The 21,674-nt window shown below is 38.9% G+C and overlaps 1 protein-coding gene across 2 annotated transcripts in view; it reads left to right on the plus strand.

Annotated features, from left to right (window-relative positions):
* The first annotated feature begins 11,942 nt into the window (after window positions 1-11,942).
* CFAP47 (cilia and flagella associated protein 47) overlaps window positions 11,943-21,674 on the plus strand; it is a 423,199-nt gene continuing 413,467 nt past the window's right edge. For both annotated transcript variants that reach the window (XM_070502678.1, XM_070502679.1), the window contains exons 1-3: window positions 11,943-12,187; window positions 17,396-17,547; window positions 20,301-20,416. In XM_070502678.1, coding sequence (XP_070358779.1) covers window positions 11,996-12,187; window positions 17,396-17,547; window positions 20,301-20,416 — 460 coding nt within the window. In that variant the 5' untranslated portion in view covers window positions 11,943-11,995. The remainder of the gene's footprint in view (window positions 12,188-17,395; window positions 17,548-20,300; window positions 20,417-21,674) is intronic.

A 21,674-nucleotide genomic window follows, 5' to 3' on the forward strand; every position in this document is an offset into this window, starting at 1 on the left:
TGGGTCTGGGAACTTTATCCTCAAGCAACTCTTCATCGCATTCCTCTTTGTAGCAAGTAAAAATTTAGCAATGAAGAAGTTTGTCATCAATTAATGACTAAGCAAGCACATAACAATGTCAGCTACTTTTGCTTGGGTACTGAGTGGGGCTAAATTCCAAGGGCTTTCATAGCTGTCATCTGGTTGGGTCATGCTAAGGGCAGACAAATATTTCATTCAAAAGTAGTTAGAGAAGGGAAGATGACTTCTTAACCTGGATTTGTGTGTATAAAGTAAAGAATGGCTTAGGTTACTCATGTTAATATGTCAATTTGTAAGTATATGGGATATGTCTATCTTTATTACAATATGTTATCTTAACAAGCATCAAGTAAGCCTATTATATATCATAAATTGTGGTCAAGAATTTCATGTATTACATTTTATGACCTCTGTCCAACACAGTAAGACGTGACATACATAACATGTAATGCAAGACAGGGAAATGTAGAAAAAGGTCAGGAAGATTTGAACACTACTTCTGACCATACATTGGCAGGCTTGAGCTTTAATATATTAAAACCTCAAAATATCTACATAGAAGAAAAGGCTGTTATAACCATGTTAAGTGATCCAGAGTAGTATAATATATATTTTAATGCATAAGAATATATATGAAGACTATATCTTGATATATGTATTGAGGATATACTGAAGAACATATATATGAATGCATATTATAGTATATATATTTATAAAGTATAAGAATATATTGATTCTCCAACTAGTTTTATTCAAAGGCTAAGTGGCTAGCTACCTACGTAGCGTGATTTATGAGATTCTAATAGGATGCTCTTTCTCTACTCTGGCATAGCGTTTATCCAATGGTAGTGAGCATAATGTAGTGATTATGGAGAACAAATTCTAGAGCCATACCATCCAGCTACAAATCCTGGCTTTGCTACTTACTCGCAGTGTGATCTGCTGGAAAAATGTATTTAACTTCTTGTGCCTCAGTTTTCTCTTCTGTAATACAGGGACAATAATAGTACCTCCATAGGGCCTTATGGAAGATTAAAAGAATTCTCTCTCATAAAGCACTTAAATAAATGTCTCACATAAAGTAAGTGCCATCTAAATATTTGTTAATGAACATAAAATTTAAAAGATCGTTAATTAAGTGGTTGCAATTAGTAAGATATACAGTCAGTTATTGGGACCTCCCTGCTGAGTGTTTTTCCCATTACTCATCTGCAAATTGGGGTCAAGTTCCAATTGAAAAAGCTGGCTTTCATAGGGTGCTAGCCTTAGTAAGAGAGAGTATATATTTCGCATTTATGTACATTGCATTTGGAATGCATTTATAATTGAATTTCCAAGAGCACTAATTCCATCAATTGATTGCTTCCATCCACAACATTTTATTAAATAAGAATTAAAAGGATGTAGTGAACTCTCTCCCATGTCTTCCTAATACAGTGGACATTTAAGTGGAATAATAACACTTTCAGTCCATTGGAATCACACTTACTAAACTGTTGTGGATAATCACCTTACTTATTATCAAGATGTAAATTAAGGGTCTGAGAAGACTCTGGTTCTATAGGCCTTTAAGTTTATCTTTGTGGCTGAAAAAATCCATAAGGGGACAGAGGGGTGAAGGAAGAGAGAAGATTTGGGAATCTCAGAAGGCTCATTAGCTAAAGACATGACATGACACACACACACATATATATATATACTCTTCCCAAAGAATAATGGAACCAATGAAACCAATGAAAATTTACATCAAAAATATTTTAGCGCTTGTGCATGCATTACACGCACACATACACACACCAAAAAGAACCGAACTCTCAGAAGATAGCCACTTGTTGGACATAGAGTGAGAACCTAACCCAAGACAGTTTCTCATAAAAATACCTCTTCTCAAGCTGTTTCTCAGAGTTGACAAGCATACTGCCTCCTATGCTCCAAAACAGTCTTGCAGTTTCTTTTCCTAAGGTCTTGCTTCCACTCTTCTTGTCAAGGTTTAGGATACTCTTCAAGAGAGAAGAGCTGGTGTGTGACGTACCTGCTCTTAAGACCTTAAGGAGGAACGTTGCCATAGGTAATATTTGGAATATCTAACTTCTGGTATAGCAAGGGCGCTGACCAATCAGCATGGCTGCCAGTTAGAATGAGCTCCCTATGAGTACATAAAGACTGAAGTTCGGTTCCAGATGAATTAATTTCCAGTGGCACAAAGGAGATCCAGGCTATGATTTTTAACTAGATACTATGAAAGCTTATTTTGAGGGGAGATTGCTTTCCTGTTTTCTTGAAGAGGCCACGTTTAGGGCCCAAAAACCCTGACCTCTTCTCATTGCACCAGGCCTCCGCATACGTGCTGGCTCAGTTCTTACTCATGGGATTCTTTAGGCAGCCCCACCCACTTGGGAGTCCAGGCCTATATGCTTTTTGGCCCCACTGAAAGATGTCAGTTCTTCCCTTTCTGCTGTCAGAAGTCACCTCGTCTTCTGTACTAGGATTATAAATGTTTAAGGACATCTCATTCTCCCATGGAGCGTGGCTTGGCCCATTCATGGGGTGACCAGGTCAGTCACAACAATTAATAATAATTTTCAAAAATCTGGCTTATTCAGCTCTAAATGGAACCATGTGTGGAACATCAGCAGTCCAGAACATGATGTCCTGTGGCAAATCCTGTTAAATGTCTTGTCAGAAGCTTTCCTTCATCATGAGGAGAGAGAGCATAAGGCCTAATATCGAATTGCTATTAGTGTCTAAACTCTTCCTTTCAATTTCTGTACTTATCATGGACCAGGAACAAAGTGTTCATGGACCCTACTTTGAGACACACTGCTCAAATATCTTTATCTCCTCTAATCAAATACATGGGTAAGAGCAGACACAAATCCACACACACGCACATTTCCCAAGGATGAACAAAATTTTTTAGGCAAAGGGTGGATTATAGGGAAAAAAATTCCAGTTTAGGAGGGGCAGGCCTACCTAATCCCCATTAATAAAGAAAGGAATTAACATCTCAGTTTGAAGAAGGACTATTTCACTGGTTCAGAAATTCCCTACAAACAGTGCTCTCCAGTCTGTTTTCATATCATAGCACACATGGAAAATACTATCTGTAAGTCACTTTGAAGTGTGATACTCTGAATAAAAATATTCTTGAGAGTTGATAATTCAACTCTCTCTCTCTTTCTCCCCACCACCTGTTCTCTCTCTCCTTCTATGTGTGTGCATATGTATATGCAACACATGCACACAAACACATGTATTTCTGTTAAACATTGGAAATTGAGTGAGAACTAAATTTTGAAGCTTCTGAACCCAAGGCGTTTCTCTTTCTTATCAGAAAATTTAAAATTGTTCTACTTAACATGTAGCATAGCATCCCTTCACAATTACATCAAGAAAATCCTAGGTGTCGGAATTTCTTTTTTATTTCATTGATATAAATGAAATGTCTGTCATTTGTGGAAATTGCATGTAAATCTGGTTGCAAGAGTGTATTGAGGATTAAGCTGAAAAAAAGAGAACTAAGGAGAAGAAGGGGGAGAAGAAGGGTTGGGGAGACAAGGAGGAAGAGACAAATAAGAAAACTCTCCAAAGCTCCTTCATGGAGAAGGGCAGAGGAGAGAGTTTCTGCTGTCTGCTTACAGGGTTGTAAAAGGCAGTTTATCCAACATTGACTTGTATAACAGAATTGGATACACTACAAGTTAATTTCTCCAACTACTAAACAGGAACAAAGCTTCCTTTTCCCACCTCCACCTCCCCATGTCTGCCCTGAAAGCTGTAATTGCTGGAATTTCTGGCACACTTGAGTTTCAAAACATCAGTGTCTTTTTAAAGACTTGCTCTTTATTAAAAGTCAGCTACTTACAAACTTATAGATAAGGAAAGCATACTGAAAATGAATATATCAAATTATATATACATAGGTATATATTTCTTTTAGAATCTGTAATTGAAAAGATTTTTTTCATCACCTGTTTTACAGGTTTTTCCGCCTTTCCGTTACAGAATGGGTTTTTAAATTGTCTCATTTATTTTGCCAGTCTCACAAGCCCTTTGGAAACAGAATTTTTATTCTATATCAAATAAGTAATACCAAAGGGGTTCTGGGATTCACTGGGGTCAAACAGGAAATAAAGTACATATAGAGATATAAATGAATTGAGGAATGAAAGTGTCTTGAATCATTTGATAAACAATAGCTTTCATAATAGTAACTTTTTTTCACATTGATTTCAGCCATCAACCAGTCACATTTATCAGGTCCTGATTTGATGGTGGTGGCATTTTATAACTCAATAGACATCAATATCTTATAGCCCAGTAAAATTTGATACAAAGCCTGTACTATGAAACCAGTCCTATCTAGAACACTGGTGTTATGTGGTTCACCAATCAAATACTGAACTCTTAAAGGAGAGAAAGAAATGGCAATTTTTACTTCAGCAAAAGCATAAAAGTAAAGGGAGAAATGAGAAAAAAGGAGTTGAAAATGTAGGACAGAGAGAAAGGGCAAAAATGCAGGGCATGTTGAAATTGTGAAAAAAATCGGAATGAAAAATAATTAAAATAATTAATAATAATAATAATAAATTTGGAGCAATGTCCTAGATAGATTAAATCATAACAGAGAAACGCAATTATAAATACAAATGGAAGAGAAAAATAGAGGTAAACCAGTATACAAAAGTGATAATGTATTTGACAGAAGTATTGAATCTCAGCAAGAAATTCCCAGAGAAAAAATAATAGAAAGTGTTATCAAGAGAATTAACGTCCAGTTATTAAGTGCACCTAAGTAAGCACTAAAGAAAACTTTGAGGGACCATATTTTGAAATTCTTATTGTAAATTATTCAATAGATGATTTTGGTGGGTTGTTTGGATTGATATCTCACTGTTATACCAGGATAAATTTCATAGGGATATGTTGATGCAAATAATCCATAATCAGTCTGTAAATCGAAACTGGGGTAAGTTTATGATATGAGCCAGTTTTTAGGATTACAGCTTGGGAGCAGCCTTCCCCAAAGAAGGAAGCACTCTGAAGAAGCAGGGTGTACAGAGTCGTTATATACTGTCTTAGAACAAGGAACATGCATCAAAGATGGCAGGAATATCTCTTTCACTACTGTCACGAGATGCTTTGCTAGCACAGGAGGTCAGTGGTCATGAGTTGAGCACAGTAGGTCGGTCATTAATCCTTAGTTTCTGGGAAGAAATGCTTATTTATAAAGAAACACTGATATGGGGGGAGGCAACATCCCTATCTTTAAGGGCATCATTCTTGGCTTTGAGACATTATAAATGTTTAAAGCAGATGTACAGTGTATGCTTGACAGGCCACATCAGGCTTTTCTGGGAAAACAAGGTCAGGCCAAATTAGTTTTAAACCAAACGGCTTCCTCATATATGCCAATATATCTTATTGCTTTTCATTTATTCACCAGATAGAAGATATAAGTGTTGCAAACAAAACTGTAAAAGTACTAGAAGAAACCATAGAAGAACTTTTGTATCATCTTAGCTAAAGGAAGGCCTTTCTAAGAACAAATAAGAATACTCTTTAAAAACCTGCCACTGTAAAGCAAAATAATGATATATTTGAGTAACACAATCAGAAAAGTAAAAAAAAACCAACAAAGATAGAGAAATAGATATACACATATATTTACAAATCTTATCACAGGCAAAGCTAATTTCCTTAATATATAAGGCACTTCCACTATTGATAAGAAATAGATCAACATTCCAAGAAAACATCTATGAATAGATGATATAGAAAACGGAAATAAAAATGACTTTTAAATAAATGAAAAGATGTTCATTTTCATCAACATAAGAGAATAAAAATTAAACTGCATGGAAATATCATTTCTTACCCAAGTCAGTAACAAAAATCGAAATACTAATAACACCCTATTAATTTTCTATTGCTGCATAACAAATCACCACAAACTTAGCAACTGAAAACAACAAAAATTTATCTCAGTTTCCTTGCATCAGAAGTCTGGGCACTGCATGGCTGGATTCGCTGCTTAGAAATTCAAAAGATCAAAATCAATGTGCCAACAGAGCTACATTCCTTTCTGGAGGAGAGAATCTGGGGGAAGAATCCACCTCCAAACTCATTTTGGTTATTAACAGAATTCAGTTCCTTGCAGTTGTAGAACTGAGATGCTCATTTGTCGGAGGAGGTCACTGTAGAGGATGTGACCCCTGGTTGACCCTTAAGCTGAACCTGGGCAATTAGAGTTTCCTTGCCCCCTCCCCTGTCCTTGAAATGTACGTCCCGCCCACTGTTCCTGTACTAGGAGCCACTTCAAGGATGCAGTCTTGAGAGAGTAATGTGTTACTGAGTCCGTCTGGACTGTATAAGTGACTGAAACCCGTTAAGGCCTCTATATAAACTTCGAAGACTCTGGCGGGTGGACACGGAGATCAACTTGTCTTGCAGCTGCCCAAGACAGGCCTCGTATGTAAGTTTTCTTATTAAGCCTGCCACCTCCCAATCTGGAGTGGTCTGCCTCTTTCTCCAGTCTCTTCTTGCCCTCCATGTAGGGGGGCCAGTTTTGAATTTTACCTGGGGAACTCCTAAGGTTTTGAACCAACACCATTCTTCACTAAACATTGGTCAGGGACTTCTCTCTCAGCCCCTTGAGGTCATTCATTCCTCCTCGTATGGATCCCTCCATCTTCACAACAGCCATGGTGCAGTAAATTCTTCATAAATATCTCTGACTTTTCATTCTGCCACAAGCTGGAGAAAGCTCACCTAAAAGGGCTGGTGTTAGTCAGGCCTATCTGGATACTCTCCCCCTCTTAAGATCAGCAATGCTATATAACTCTCCAGAATCATGGGAGTGATAAATTATCATATTCACAGGTTCTAGGGGTTAGTACAGGATATCTTTAAGGGGAACATTTTAGAAATCCTGCCTACTACACATACTGTAATAGCTTAGGTATGGGGGAACATGTACTCTCATTTATTACTAGCCAGACTATGATTATACAAACTCTCTGAAGAGCACTTTGATAGCACTTATTGAAAATTATAGGTGCATAGGCTTGTGACCCAGTAATTCTACTTATAATAATTCTATATTGTTCTATAGATATACTCACACATGTGAGAGAAGATAGGCATGATGTTATTCATCACAGCCATTTGTAATAGTAAAAGAGTAGAAACAATCCAGGGTGCATCAGAAGTGAACCAGTCCAATAAATTATTGTTCAGGTGCATAATGGAATACTATTCTGCTGTAAAAAAAAAAAAAAAAAAAAAAAAGAGGACACTTTATGTACCGATGTGACTTCCAAGGTGTATTGTTGAGTGAAATAAGCAGAAGGCGAACGACATGAGAGTATGCTATCAGTGGTGTAAAAAAGAGGGAAAAGTAGTAATTCCCCCCAGGGGACACATAGTGATATCTGGAGATAATTTTGGTTGTCACAATTTTAGAGGGGAGTGTGTTAATGATATCTAGTAGGTAAAAACCAGGGAGGCTGCTAAACATCCTACAACAGATAGAACATCATCCTACAAAACATAATTATCTGGCCCAAAATTTCAATAGTGCTGAGGTTGAGAAACTCTGTTCTAAAACTACCTTTTTGAAATTCCCAGGGTCTCCTTAGTTTTAGGGTCCATGAAAAGTTTGTGTTCATTCTGGTCATTTATTTAAGTATTATAAAATTTAGCCCAGTTCTTTCCTAATCCTTCATATTTCCATACTGGAAAGTAGTGATATTTTAGATTGTTTGTCTTCTCCTTGATTCTTTTAGATGTCCTTCTCCAACTCTGCTGAATCTTTCTCGAGATTGCTTGACCATAAGCGCCAACATCATTTCAGGTAGGATGGGAGATGGTCCTGTAGGAGGGTAAGATAAAGCAGAAGTGACTATCCTGTTAGTGGCAAGTGAGGCCTGTCCTGCTGAGAGAGATTATATGAGGTAATTGACTTTTAATTCATTGCTTCACTCAGAAACCTGTAATTATTCAGAAAGCAAAGATGATATTACCTGCCACCAGGTATTTGTACCCAATGAGCATGCGGGGCAAAGCCAGAGTCACCACAGCAGTTTGGAGGTGGGAAGGGTTGGCAGGAGTTTCAGATGGCTGAAACAAGGTTTTCCAAGAGTTATGAGGCTCAGTCTAATAGAGTGGTGTTATTGCGACCGATCCCCTTCACGGGAACACGTCCTTTTGAGTTCTTGCCCTGTGCTCTCTGTATTGATTAAGTTCAGCTGTTCTCAAGGGAGTCGGACCAAAAGTGGATTAAACAAGATTAAGTTTTACTCCTTTCAATCAAAAGTCCCAGCTGGGTGGTGGCTTTGCCATGCAATTTTGTCAGGGCCCAGGCTTCTATCTTCTTGCTGTATCTACCTTAAAGTGATCACATGGCCCACTCCTATATTTACAGTGAGCCAGAAAAGCAGGGTAAGAGGAAGGAGAAGACATCTCCCATTATTTTCAGGAACTACTTTAAGGGTACAATTCAGCAGTGGCACACGTCAGTTCCATTCATATTCAGAACTTATTTGCATGGCCATATCCAGCAGCAAAGGAGGCTGTAGAATGTAGAAAATGCAGTCTTAATTAGTACAGCCATATGCATAGCTAAAAATTCCACCATGAAAGAAGGGGAAAATGGATACCAGGGCACAATTAGCAATCTCTGAAATAATGTCTGTATGTAGTAAGACACACTTGTTACTAACAATAGAGAAACTTGTATCCTTGGGCTTGGGTCAGTTGGTGGCTTTCTGTCATACACTATATGCCTTGTGAAAATAATGGATTATTTTTCTGTTTGTTACTGCTATCCAATTTATGCGGTTCTCCTCCATCTAGGCATTAGTCTCATCAATTTATTCTTATTGGCATGGCTTTTCATTATCTGAGAGAACTTTTAATCATATGCAGTCTTAGTGAATTTCATTGTATGCTACCACTTTCAAATTATTTTACAAACACATTGATTACCACACTTAATTCTCTTTTGCTTGGAGAAGGTCCGTTTATCCTCTTTCAGTAGCTCCTCTTTCTAAGTAGTACTCTAACCACTATGATAGATTTTCCTGGACTGCATTCAGACTGCTTTTTCAAAAAATTATTTGAACTTTTGAATATTTAAAATCATCAAAATAATATCCACTGTTTTCCCTTTGTTACCAACTTTTTCAGTCCTTTAAACAGGTCTGGAAGTAAACATCCAAAAATTCATTTTGCTTACTTCCTCATTGTTATCCTTTCCTTGGTGTTCAGAAACTCTACCCACCATTAGAGTTTCCACTAGCAAAGTATGAATTAGGACTTCTGATTTCTAGTTCACATGGCAAAATATATAGTCAATAGATAGTTACATTTTTCTCTTAAATTAATTCACAGTAGAAGAACGGCAAGTCTGCAGTGGACACTTAGCACGTCTCTCCTTAACCTCCAAGTCTCCATAACAGTATAGTTCATCATTCATTATAATGAGGAATAAAATTTAACCTTAGTTGTAATATATAAACTATTCCAGTCAGAATGCCTACTTTGATTTTTACGCACAAGTCCTGCAACTATGCTGCCTTGGAATCTGAACAAAAGATGAACACACACATTTCATTCATGATACATACTCAACATTATTCTCCCTGAAGCCTTCAGAATATTAAAAAGTGAATATATAAAGTATTATTTATCTTTTGAATTACTATTATGTAAAATCTCATCATTATGTGTTAGTTGTCCAACCTTAAAGTAACTACATAATCATGCATAGTTGAAAATTTTGGCCAAAACCAGCTTATAATTCACCAAAATATGCCTTTATATGGCCATTATTTGCTCGTAGAAATGGGGCAAGAGAATTTGGAGGTAAACATGTGATGCAGATTTTATAATACTTCATCTAAAATTTTCATTTAGACTAGATAAAATTGTGGGCAAAAAATCAAGTAGGCTTAACTATAGTTACTAAGGGCAATGGATAGAGCTTTAGGCTTGGTGAACTTGCAGAGAGCTATGTGACACCCTTCCTTAGTTGATGAGAGTACCAACAGAACAGCGACACCAAATTATTATCCGTTTGATTTGTATCACTATATCCTTAGGGTCTACACAGAAGTCCAGGCTTGGGTCAGTCTTCTTGAGAGCGGACAGTAGGCAATCTGGAGACCTCTTTGGAGTTTCTAATTTTTGCAAGAGGACTTTGTATGGACAGTGGTCTTGGTTTAGTCAAGTTCCTCTGGCCACTGTTGTCCTTTCAGCACGGTAAAATTGCCCTGCATAGGGGTTCAAGGATATGGACCGCATTTGTATCATAGTAATGATTAGTATAAAAATCTACTTGTTAAGCCAAACTATATAATTTTGAGACATGATGCAGATGCTTTTCATCCATCAATTCATAAGAACCTGCAAATAATAATCACCAACACCACTACTTTACTATTTTCAACTATTCACAACAACAATTCCAAGAAATTTTAAAACCTCTCTTTATATTTAGGGCAACTTTAAAGTGAAGTAATAACTTATTTATCACCTTGGTACTGTGGGAATCTTGTAAAACAGTTGTGGAAAAGGTTTTATAAAGATATTTAGATTTTGATGGATGAGTAACTGGCCGGCAGATGGAAAGGCCAGTCCCCCCAGAGTGAAAGATCTTAGGCAGAGTCAAGAAGGAAATAAAAGCACTATATATATATATATATATATATATATATATATTTTATGTAAGTGGGGAATTCTATATAGTTTTTTAAAAAAAGAAACAAAAATAAAAGCTATTTCTGCAGTGCTTAGCTCCAAATTAATAAAGGTCCTAGAAGAAGCGTGTTATAAAGTTATGATAAGAGGCAGATTTAACGAAGGGGAATACCACTCACCTAGTATGTTTTGAAACCCTAAGACCATCACAGCAGATGAAGGATGAGGCGAGAGTAGAGATTGGGCAGTGTGACTCTGGGCCTGTTGGAAAGGCGCTCATCTACCTATGGAGGTGTTTGATCCCCGTCTTCTGAGCGGCACCTTGATTTCATAAATGAAGAAACTTACACCTAGAGTAGTTAACAAAGTTCCTACAGCCTCTCTGTACTCAATGTGTGACCCCTGGACCTGCAGCACTGAAATCACCTGGGACTTTGTTATAAATACAGGTCCTGAGCCCTGCCCCGGATCTACTGAAACAGAATTAGCATTTTAACAAAAGACCCAGGGGACTCCTATTACATTCTTAGAAATGTAGCCTAAAGGCCACTGAGCAGGACGCCTCCGGGGCCCTGACTCTGCTTCCATTGAATTCTTCCTGAATTCTTCCGTTACTGTTACATCTTACTGCTTTAATAGACCCCGGGGGCACATCACTTCCTCTGCTCTTTAAGCTTAGTCTTAAGAGAGGTCCGGGAAAATGCCCACCCCGCCAATGCCATCTTAAAATCCTGCCAGGCTCGGGGCCGGCCCTGGCCAAGTGGTTAAGTTCCCGCGCTCCGCTGCGGCGGCCCAGGGTTTCGCCGGTTCGGATCCTGGGCGCGGACGTGGCACCGCTCATTAGGCCACGTTGAGGCCGCGTCCCACATGCCACAACTAGAAGGACCTGCAACTAAGATATACAACTATGGGGAGGGGGGATTTGGGGAGATAAAGCAGGGAAAAAAAAAAAGATTGGCAACAGTTGGTAGCTCAGGTACCAATTTAATAAAATCCCGCCAGGCCATGGCAAAGTGAGATGTCTCTGGGATTTGGGCTATCATAGAACATTTTCCAGTTAGTCTGATAACACCTGTGATTCCCGGGTCTTTTGGCCAGACGCCTCTATTTGGGTTGCCAACTCGCGCAGCTTGGGCGGGGCCAATACGGGCTGGGCCAATACGGGCTGGGCTTGAGGCGCGCGCGGAGTCTGGCGGTTGCCTAGCGACGGCGTCCGCACTAGTCCTCAATCGGTCAAGTTCGCTGCGGTTTGCCATCTACTTACAGGGCGGACATGGAGACCGGGAGGGGCTCCCTCGTCCCCCGGGACGTGGAGACTCCGAAGGAGATGCAGCTGCGGGTGACCCCGTCGGAGGTGAAGTTTCTGGACACGCTGGCCGGGAGAGTGTACCGCCTCCCAATTACTGTACACAATCTCGGCCGTTGCAACCAGAAGATCCGGTTTCAGGAGCCAGTCAAGCCACAGGTAACACACCCAGGGGTGCTCGGAGCAGGACCTCAGGACCTCAGGACCTCAGGAGGGTCGGGGCTCTGAGAACCCCTCCCCACCAGGGTGCCCAGTTTGTCCCGAGGAGTAGACACCTGGCTCCTGCCGGGGTGGGGGCGGGAGTGAACTTGGAGAACGGTGACTTAGGTATCTCTGTGTATACGTATGCTCGCCTTTTTTTCCTTTTTGCTTGGGTTGGGAGACAGGGTGGGGAAAAGACGATCTAGAACTTTCCAATCTCTTCATTCTGGGGTTGGCAAGGAGGGAGGGGGATTCCTTATCTATCTCCTCTTAACAGCCCCGAATCTATGCTTCGTGATACTGTAGAATTATGACAAAATTCTCCACTAGCTACCCTTTGAATCATAAAGTGCCTGATTCCTCCAGATATTGTAGGATAGTGGAAAAGTTTATTACTCATATTTTAACAAGCGTTTGTTGAGCACTTACTATATAATAGGCAGTGGATGTGAGGAACGCAAGATGGACATAACCCTGCCCTCATAGTACTTAGAAACTAATGAGGGAGTCAGTACAGTCTAACCACCAGCCAAATGTTCTGAAAGGCTGTCCCCATCTTCTAATTTAAAAGATGACAGAATTTCATCTCCATGTCACTGTTATTTTCGATTGTGTGTGTGAATGCATGGATATTAGTTTACTGTGATCACCAGTTATCAGAGAGACTTTTGATGTAGGACACGTGATAAGAATTTTTGTTTTGTAAGTGATAACTCAATTTTTTTGTGGGATGTTCCTAATGATAAATAGTGTTGAATGCAGCTGGACTTATATGTACAGAAATGGAAAGGTGTCTAGGATTTTTTGTTAAAATTACATATATTTGTAGATAACATAGAAAAATGTACAGTACTGATTAGGAGGGCAATGAGAAAAAGGACTTTCATGTTCTACTTTTTACACTTTAAAAATTTGATGTACTATTTACCTAAAGTGCCCAAATCTTGAAAGTAAAGCTTAATGAATTTATAGATATGTAGAAACTCATGTAGCCACCACTTGGATCAGATCATAGAATATTTCCAGCATTTTAGAAGGTTCCCTACAGTACCCAGAGTAATCACCCCATGGACCACTGTATTGATTTCTAACACCATAGAATAGTTTTGCCTGCTCTTGAGTTTCATATAAATGGAATCATGCTTTATTAGTTTTTGTATTTGCAAGTTTCTTTTTGGTTTTTTGGGTCTTTTTTTTGGCTGAAGAAGATTAGCTTTGAGCTAACATCTGTGCCAATCTTCCTCCACTTTATATGTGGGTCGCCACCACAGCGTGACTGATGGGTGGTGGAGGTCCACGCTTGGGATCCGAACCCACAAACCCAGGCTGCCGAAGCAGAGCGCGCCAAACTTAACCACTACGCCCCTGGGCTGGCCCCTGTATTTGCAAGTTCTAACAAGCTGGCCCTGGTGGTCTAGTGCGTAAGTGCTCTCACCGCAGTGATCCCGGTTCCTTTCCTGGTCAGGGCACCATGCCACCTGTCTGTCGGTGGTGGCTGCATGTTGTTGTGATGTTGAAAGCTATGTCACCAGTATTTCAAATACCAGCACAGTCACCCATGGTGGACAGGTTTCAGGGGAGCTTCCAGACTGAGATGTGGAAGAAGAACCTGGCCACCCACTTCCAAAAAAATTGGCCACGAAAACCCTCTGATAGCAGCAGAGTATTATAGCACTGGAAAAATGAGAGGATGGTGCACAAAAAAACCTGGCAGGATTCCACTCTGCTGTATACAGGGTTGCTAGGAGTGGGAATCCATGGCATTAACAACAACAAATGTTTTAACAATGGTAATGTGTTTATTTTGTAATAAAATAGTACATCACAAGACACTATTTATTCTTTAAATCAGAAAGTACCTGATTACTCCAAATACTGTAAAATTAGGGGGAAAGTTTATTATTTTACTACCTTACTACATATTTATGGAACAATTGAATGTATATCTGAAAATGCTTTCCTTTAAAACTCAAGCTGGCAGTAAATCCCAGATGTGAGCAAACACTATTTTATGGATGTCTAGGAGACAGACACTTGTATGGGTGATTTTTATGCAGTCAAAAGAAAAATGATGATTTTTATCATTAGTTTTATTTTGATTTGCATCTAGAGTTATAAAGGGAAACGATTTAAAGATTTTATTTTTCCTTTTTCTCCCCAAAGCTCCCCGGTACATAGTTGTATATTTTTAGTTGTGGGTCCTTCTAGTTGTGGCATGTAGGATGCTACCTCAGCGTGGTTTGATGAGTGGTGCCATGTCCGTACCCATGATCTGAACCAGTGAAACCCTGAGCTGCTGAAGCAGAGCGTGTGAACTTAACCACTCGGCCACGGGGCTGGCCCTGAAGGGAAACTATTTAGACCACAGGTCTTGACATGGACAAGAGAATGGCTAGACAGGCCTACTAGTTAGAGGCCAAAGCCATGAGCCCAATATCAGTGTGAACTCTTCTTTGTTGCAAGACAGTGCTATGCTTTCCTGATCCTTCATAGGCATAAAGGGAATTAGGGAGGAGGTAGATTAGGAAAAACTGCGTTAACTGTCTTGAAGGAAAAAAGAAAAAAGAAAAACAAGGTGTTTCATAAAGAGCATTGTCATCATCACTGTTATAATTACTTAGAAAATGATTCTCCTAACACACGCTAGTCCTGGTTTTCCACCCCGGCTTAAGATCCTGGATTGTCGGTGTAGTGAGTAGCTACCACGTGCCATATGCAGTGCTATATACCATCTACTGTGGGTTGCTGGTAGAAAATAAAGGAGACATAGTCCATGTTTTCAGTGTTTTGCTGACTCCTGCAGCCTCTGGTTCAGTCAAGTCTGTCTTACTCGTAATTGTCCTCTTACTCCCATGGCTTCCTTTTGTTTTGACCCATATTTTCATTCCCCCCGCTGCAAGAATCACCCCTTTCCAAATCCCACCCATCTTTGAGGGTCAATGTGAATTCTCATTTTCTCTAACAAGTCTTCTCTTATCATATTATCTCCAAATTATTTCTTCTCTACTGGATACCAATTACATTTACAGGCATTCCTCATAGTTTGGACTTCTGTCCAGATGACTCCTGGTAAATGTTAGATTTCCCTGAAGGGTCAGTTCATAAGCTCCTAAGAGTAGGGGTGCTTGCCTTACACACCTCTGTACACCACTGAGTGCTCAGCTACTTGTGGTTTGGCCAGAAGCCATGCTGCTGAAGCACTAGTTTCCCTTCTTCGAGACAGAGTTTCCTTAAAGGAAGATGGTCAAACCTGATATGTGGACCTCGAACACCAAAAGGCCTATGTGGGGAATAATCTACCCTTTGTTTTTGAAGGAAAACAAAATTTGCCACCCCAAAATGTGTCTCTTTAACATGAGGATTATTTTAACATGAGGCTGATTACTTTTAAGAAACAAAAGACTCAGAAAGTTTTTCTTGTTACCTCCCCCTTAACTGCCTAAAAGAATTTAGATAATGGCCTGTAACAGGAACAGAGCTATCACCAGAGATATCAACAAAGGATACGGGCTAAGTGCGGTGGGGAAGACTCAGCATGGGCTAGAGATCAGAGTCCCCTCCTTGCCCTATTGTCTCTGCAAGGCATGGCAAAGATTTGTTTACCAAACGTTAGCTTTTCCATCTCCATGTAAACTGCATTCCTCCCCTTTGAAGTGCCAAACCATTACTCCCAACATCTTCTTTTGTCTTTAGCTCTTTGGACATAGTATTTAAGGTGAGGGCTTCCAGCATTTTGATGAGTTACTTGGTTTTCCTGGGTTTCTCCCATGTATACGTTATTAAACTTTTGTCTGTTTTTCTCGTTATTCTGTCTCATGTCAGTTTAACCCTTAGACCAGCCAGAACATAGAAGGGTAGAGGAGTAATTCTTCCTCCCCTACATTTTCTGTTTTGTAATTGCAGGGAGGTTGAAAGTTGGACTGTGGTAGTTACAAGGTATCAGAGTCGTTGTTTGCTCGAAGTATGACCTGGTACCAGTGATATCAACAACTCTCTCCATGCTCTATATCCTTCCTTGCTGGAAAGCGCTGCTTAGACTCATCCTGGCCTTACAAGCCCTGAATAGTTAATTTCAACATGATCTCCATTGTTACTGATTGCAGCTCTTTGCCCAGGGAGGCTAGCTTATTAGCTGGCTGCTGACAGACTGTTTTGCTTATGTTTTCTCTGCTTGTGTCTGAGATATTTCTGCCCCCATAGGAAGCATCTTCCTTGCTTCTTCTCCACCTTTTGCATCTATCCTCTAAGCCTAGACCAAGTGCACTCCTTCCTAGCCCATGATAATCATGTTCTCTCATGGATTGTCATGATACTTATGTCTGCATCACTCATATGACACTTAATTAGTCCCTGGCTTATATTATTAATTTTCAAGGGACATATTGTGTGTTTCCTTAAAGGGATGCTATATTCAGGAGAGGGACTATTTCTAGTTGTGGGGAAAGAGCTTAAGTTTTAGAGTCAGATAGATGTGTTTTGAATCCTTACTGCCACAGTGACCTTAGATATTAATTATACTCTACAGGTCCCAGTTTCCTCATCTGTATTCTGGGAGCCTTAATATCAGCCTTACAGGCCTGTAGAAAGATACTAAGTGAAATAATAGATGAAGAATGCTTGGCCTATCCTATGTGCTCAACAGTTAGCAGTTCTTCTCTTTCTCCCTTCATGTTTCTCCTGGAGTCTAGCAAATGTTTTACAAGAACAAAAGTGGTTTTTCCTCTTTGGTCTATTCCTTTTTTATGTTTCTTCCAAGTTATGAAGTCTGAATCCCCATAAAGAAAGTATATAAAATGCTGTATGTATGTATATATGCATGCATGTGTTATGTATGTATATATGATTGAGCAACATTTTTATTAGATTGTTCTTCCTTTTTTCTGTATTTAAGTGCTTCATACTTCTAAAGGAGCCCATGAGCATTTACATATTTTTCAACTGACTGCAGTGTCGGTTTCAATTTGTGTGCTGTTAAAAGCATATCTGAAGGATCTAGAATCTGATAGGCATAAATATGGTCATTAAATCTTCGCCTTTAGGGCAGGAATATTGCCTGTGTCTTGACACATCTCTTGAAATAATGTACACTCCTAACTGCAATTGCTCACATGATTTCCTTATTAGGAGTTAAGATGTGTAATTTGATTTCTTTTTCTCCCACTCAAGTTCAAACTGGTTTTGACAAATCTGGATAAAGCACTTGCTTCTGGACTTCAGATGACAGCTATAGTGGAATATCATCCTGATAAAGATGAAGACACTTTTGACCAACTACTTATTTCAATAGGAAATAAAACAATAGAGATTCCTCTAATTGGGTATGTGTTCTTCATATTTCATGCTGACATTTTGAGCACTCTTCAAATAAGAATAAGGGTCAAAGTAATATTCTGTATTTTCCCTGAATAATGGGCCATGTTCTGTCTATGGTTTTCTTACAACTGAACTTAAAGGACAAACTTTTAGCAAATTGTGGTATTTAAAACACATGGGAGTTGCCAGCCTGGTGGCGCAGCAGTTAAGTTCGCATGATCTGCTACTCGGCAGCCCGGGGTTCGTGGGTTCAGATCCCGGGTGCGGACATGGCACCACTTGGCAAAAACCATGCTGTGGTAGGCGTCCCACATATAAAAAAATACAGGAAGATGGGCACAGATGTTAGCTCAGGGCCAGTCTTCCTCAGCAAAAAGAGGAAGATTGGCAATGGTAAGCTCGGGGCTAATCTTCCTAAAACATAAATAAATAGAAAAATAAAACAAATGGGAGACTAGTTTTCAGATATTTTTATTAAAATAGCTTAAAAATATTCAACAATTGCATGTATTTTTTTTCTTGACCTCATATCCTATTTTGTTTCTACCATACATATTTTTTTCTTTTTGGTGAGGAAGATTGTCCCTGAGCTAACATCTGTGCCAGTCTTCCTCTATTTTGTAGATGGGATGCCACCTCAGCATGGTTTGATGAGTGGTGTGTAAGTCGATGCCCAGGATCCAAACCCACAAACCCCGGGCCGCCAAAGGGGAGTGTGTGAACTTAACCACTACGCCACTGGGCCGGCCCCTTACTTTTTGATATTTTTAAATTAAAAGCTTTTTTTCCCTTTTTTTATTTGAGATAAAATTGACGTATAACATGGTGCAAGTTTAAGGTGTACAGGTGGTTGATTTGATACATTTATATATTGCAATGTGATTACCACTGTAGTGTTAAGCTAACGCCTCTATCACGTCACGTAATTATCATCTCATTTTGTGGTGAGAACACTTAAGATCTGGTCTCTTAGCAACTTTCACGTATATAGTATTATCAGCAATAATCACAAAGCTGTGCAGTAGATCCCCAAAACTTAGTCATCTTCTAACTGCAAGTTTGTACCCTTTGACCAACGTCTCCCCAATTCCCCCACCTCCCAGCCCCTCATAACCACCATTCTACTCTCTGTTAATGTAAACTCTCTGTTAACATAAAAAGTAAAATGTTACTGGAAATACTTTTCTTAATCAGATGGAAGAGAAACCAAAGGGAAAGCTCTAGAGAAACTTATATATTACTGTATTACGAAGCCCTTACTACTAGGGTAAACCATATATATTTCTGTGCATGTATGTATACTTATGTGCGTGTGTGTGTGTGTGTGTGAGAGAGAGAGAGAAGATTCTTAAGAAATTATTCTTAAGACACTTTTCTCCATCAAGCTAGCGAAATAGTTTGAAAAAATGTTTGGCTTCACATCTTATATTTTTGTGTAATGAGTTCCTCTTTTAGATACTATAAACTCTTTTAATGAAATTATTAGTAAGGTCATTGATCTTTCCTTTTCCTGTCACAAAAATACAATCTCCTTACGAGAAGAACATGGGTATTCCTTAGGAGATACAGCATATATATGTCAGTCCTGCCTGATCTCTGGCATGTCTGTACCTATCTATCTAATACACAAACACTCACATATAAACACACACCCCAGAAAGAAGGCCCTGACCACCAATGCATCAAGCAGTATTTGCGAATGTTTTGTTCAAGTATTCTTGTTTATGTATTTTTGTGTGTATGTATTTATACTTTGGAGGTTGAATGCAATGTGGAGTAAATTACTTAATTCATGTGTTCGGCACATAACCTAAGGAGGTAACAAAGATCAGTTATTACTATATTTATTATTGGTGCTCTTATTATCATTGTTAGGTCTGTAAGGGTAGTGTATTTGAAGTCTAACAAAAGGATTCAAGACTAAGTTCACCAACGTTCTATCCAGATAATTCCTTAGATAAGTCATTTAGGCTTTTTAAGTTTTTGACTTTTTGTGTTTAACATTAAGAGCCATAATAATATTTACCTACCTTTTAAATCTAAAAAGGATAATATACTTAATGGTGCTTTATTAACTATAAATTATTATCCAAACATAAAATATGTGTATAAGACATGTATATAGGATTATATGGATTTTTAACACATGTATGAAAGCATATGCTACCGATATCTATAGTCAGCCCTTTAAATTAGAGACACACGTGAAAAATCAGTTGTACCTTTTTGTACCTAGACCTTGTTTTAGACCCCAAATGATATTTTATAGTGTCACACCTTCTTTCATTTCATCGGATTTGGTGTCCTCCAAACTACTTTACTTGGTTAAGATCAGTTCCACCCTTTCTGTGGAGGGTCAAAAGAATATATTATAGGCTTAGGTGGAGATTCCAAAACAGAGTTGCAAATATGTTTTGGGCAACAAAAATATTGAGCGTGTTTTGAGCAACGAATGTTGCTTTTTGTTTTGAGCAACAAAAATAGTGAGATACATTTTACCTCAAGGTGAGTATTTGGGAGGGTATACCATGTACTTAGATGCATAAAGCCTGATTTCTTTGTTAAAAATATGTCTCACTATCTTGTTTTCAGGTCTTCATTTCACAATTCCTTTTACTGCCAAATATGCCACCAGTAGACCTGTAAGAAACTGAACTGTCTTTTGAGTTAAAAGTTTCTATGTATGTCCCCCTATAAATGTAACCATGAGGTTATAAATGTTAAAATTCATTATGTGGTCTTTTTTTCTTCTCCCTAGGTTGATTCCATCCTGTCAATTGGAAATTGAGTCAGAAGTTAATTTTGGCACATTGGTTGCCAATAGTAAAGTATATTGTAAAGAGATTATTATCATTAACCATGGTAGAGTTCCAGGTAATACTTTCTGTCATATAAATTAACTTATACTTTTGGAAGAAGTTGATACTATCTGAAATGTATCCTTTGTATAATTAATGGATTCTCTGATTCACCCTCCAAAAAAGATGTCTATCATTTGCAGTAGCTCAAAACTGAAGGCCTTTACATAGGATGACTGTAAAAAACTGACAGGCAATAATTTAGGAAATGTGAATCTGTCTCCTTATGATTCTGATTAACACAGCCTGACTCTCCCTGAGAGGTGATCTCCCTGAGCATAGAACGCAGGATGGCATCATGGAGGTGATATAGTCCTTAGAGCCATCCAGAGATAGAATTAGGGCACAGTGCCTTACTAGCTGTGTGATCTGGGGCAGGTATCTTTATTGAACTTGAGATTCCTCATTTATAAACTGTGGCTAATAAAATGTACTGTGGTTGATTACGTATGTATTTAAGGTTGTCATATGGTACTTGACTTATCATAGGCACTCAATAAATATTTGTTCTTTTTCTCTATCATATTCAACTTTGAATTTACATGATCATCCCTAGAAGGCTCTTACTAACTTTTTGTGGAAAGAGTAAATGCTTCTCTCTTCTCCAGACTGGATTATTTCTTGAGATTCTTACTGTGACCTAAGAGTTTCCATAAAGGCATGTGTGTATGTATATATTCATGAACACTCTTCACTGATGGTATACAGTAGGCATAAAATCACTTATCCTTTCATTCTCCTGACTGGATGGTCAGCATCTTGGGTGGCAAGACTGGCATTTCTGCCAGTCTGAGATGAGGACTAGTTCCAGACAGGGAGAGCATTTCTTTCTGAGACTGCTTGTTGGGTACATAAAACAGATCTTAAATCGGAACCCGTTTTACACCAAGAGAGGGTGTTCTCTGGGGCTGCTTGAATGGGCAGTGGGAATTATTAAGACGAAGGCAGTCTGTCCCTTTACTGAGTTCTTCCTGGGGTATAAACAAACAAAACTGATAATCGTTCCTCATTAAATGTTGCTCATTTCACTTTCCATGCTTTTTTTTTTAAGATTGGCACCTGAACTAACGTCCGTTGCCAATATTCTTTTTTTTTCTTTTTCTTCTCCCCAAAGCTCCCTAGTACATAGTTGTATATTCTAGTTGTAGGTCCTTTTAGTTCTGCTATGTGGGACGCCGCCTCAACATGGCCTCATGAGCGGTGCCATGTCCACGCCCAGCATCCGAACCAGTGAAACCCTGGGCCACCAAAGTGGAGTGTGCGAACTTAACCAC

The sequence above is a fragment of the Equus asinus genome, chromosome X, assembly GCF_041296235.1.
Source record: "Equus asinus isolate D_3611 breed Donkey chromosome X, EquAss-T2T_v2, whole genome shotgun sequence".
NCBI lineage: Eukaryota > Metazoa > Chordata > Mammalia > Perissodactyla > Equidae > Equus > Equus asinus.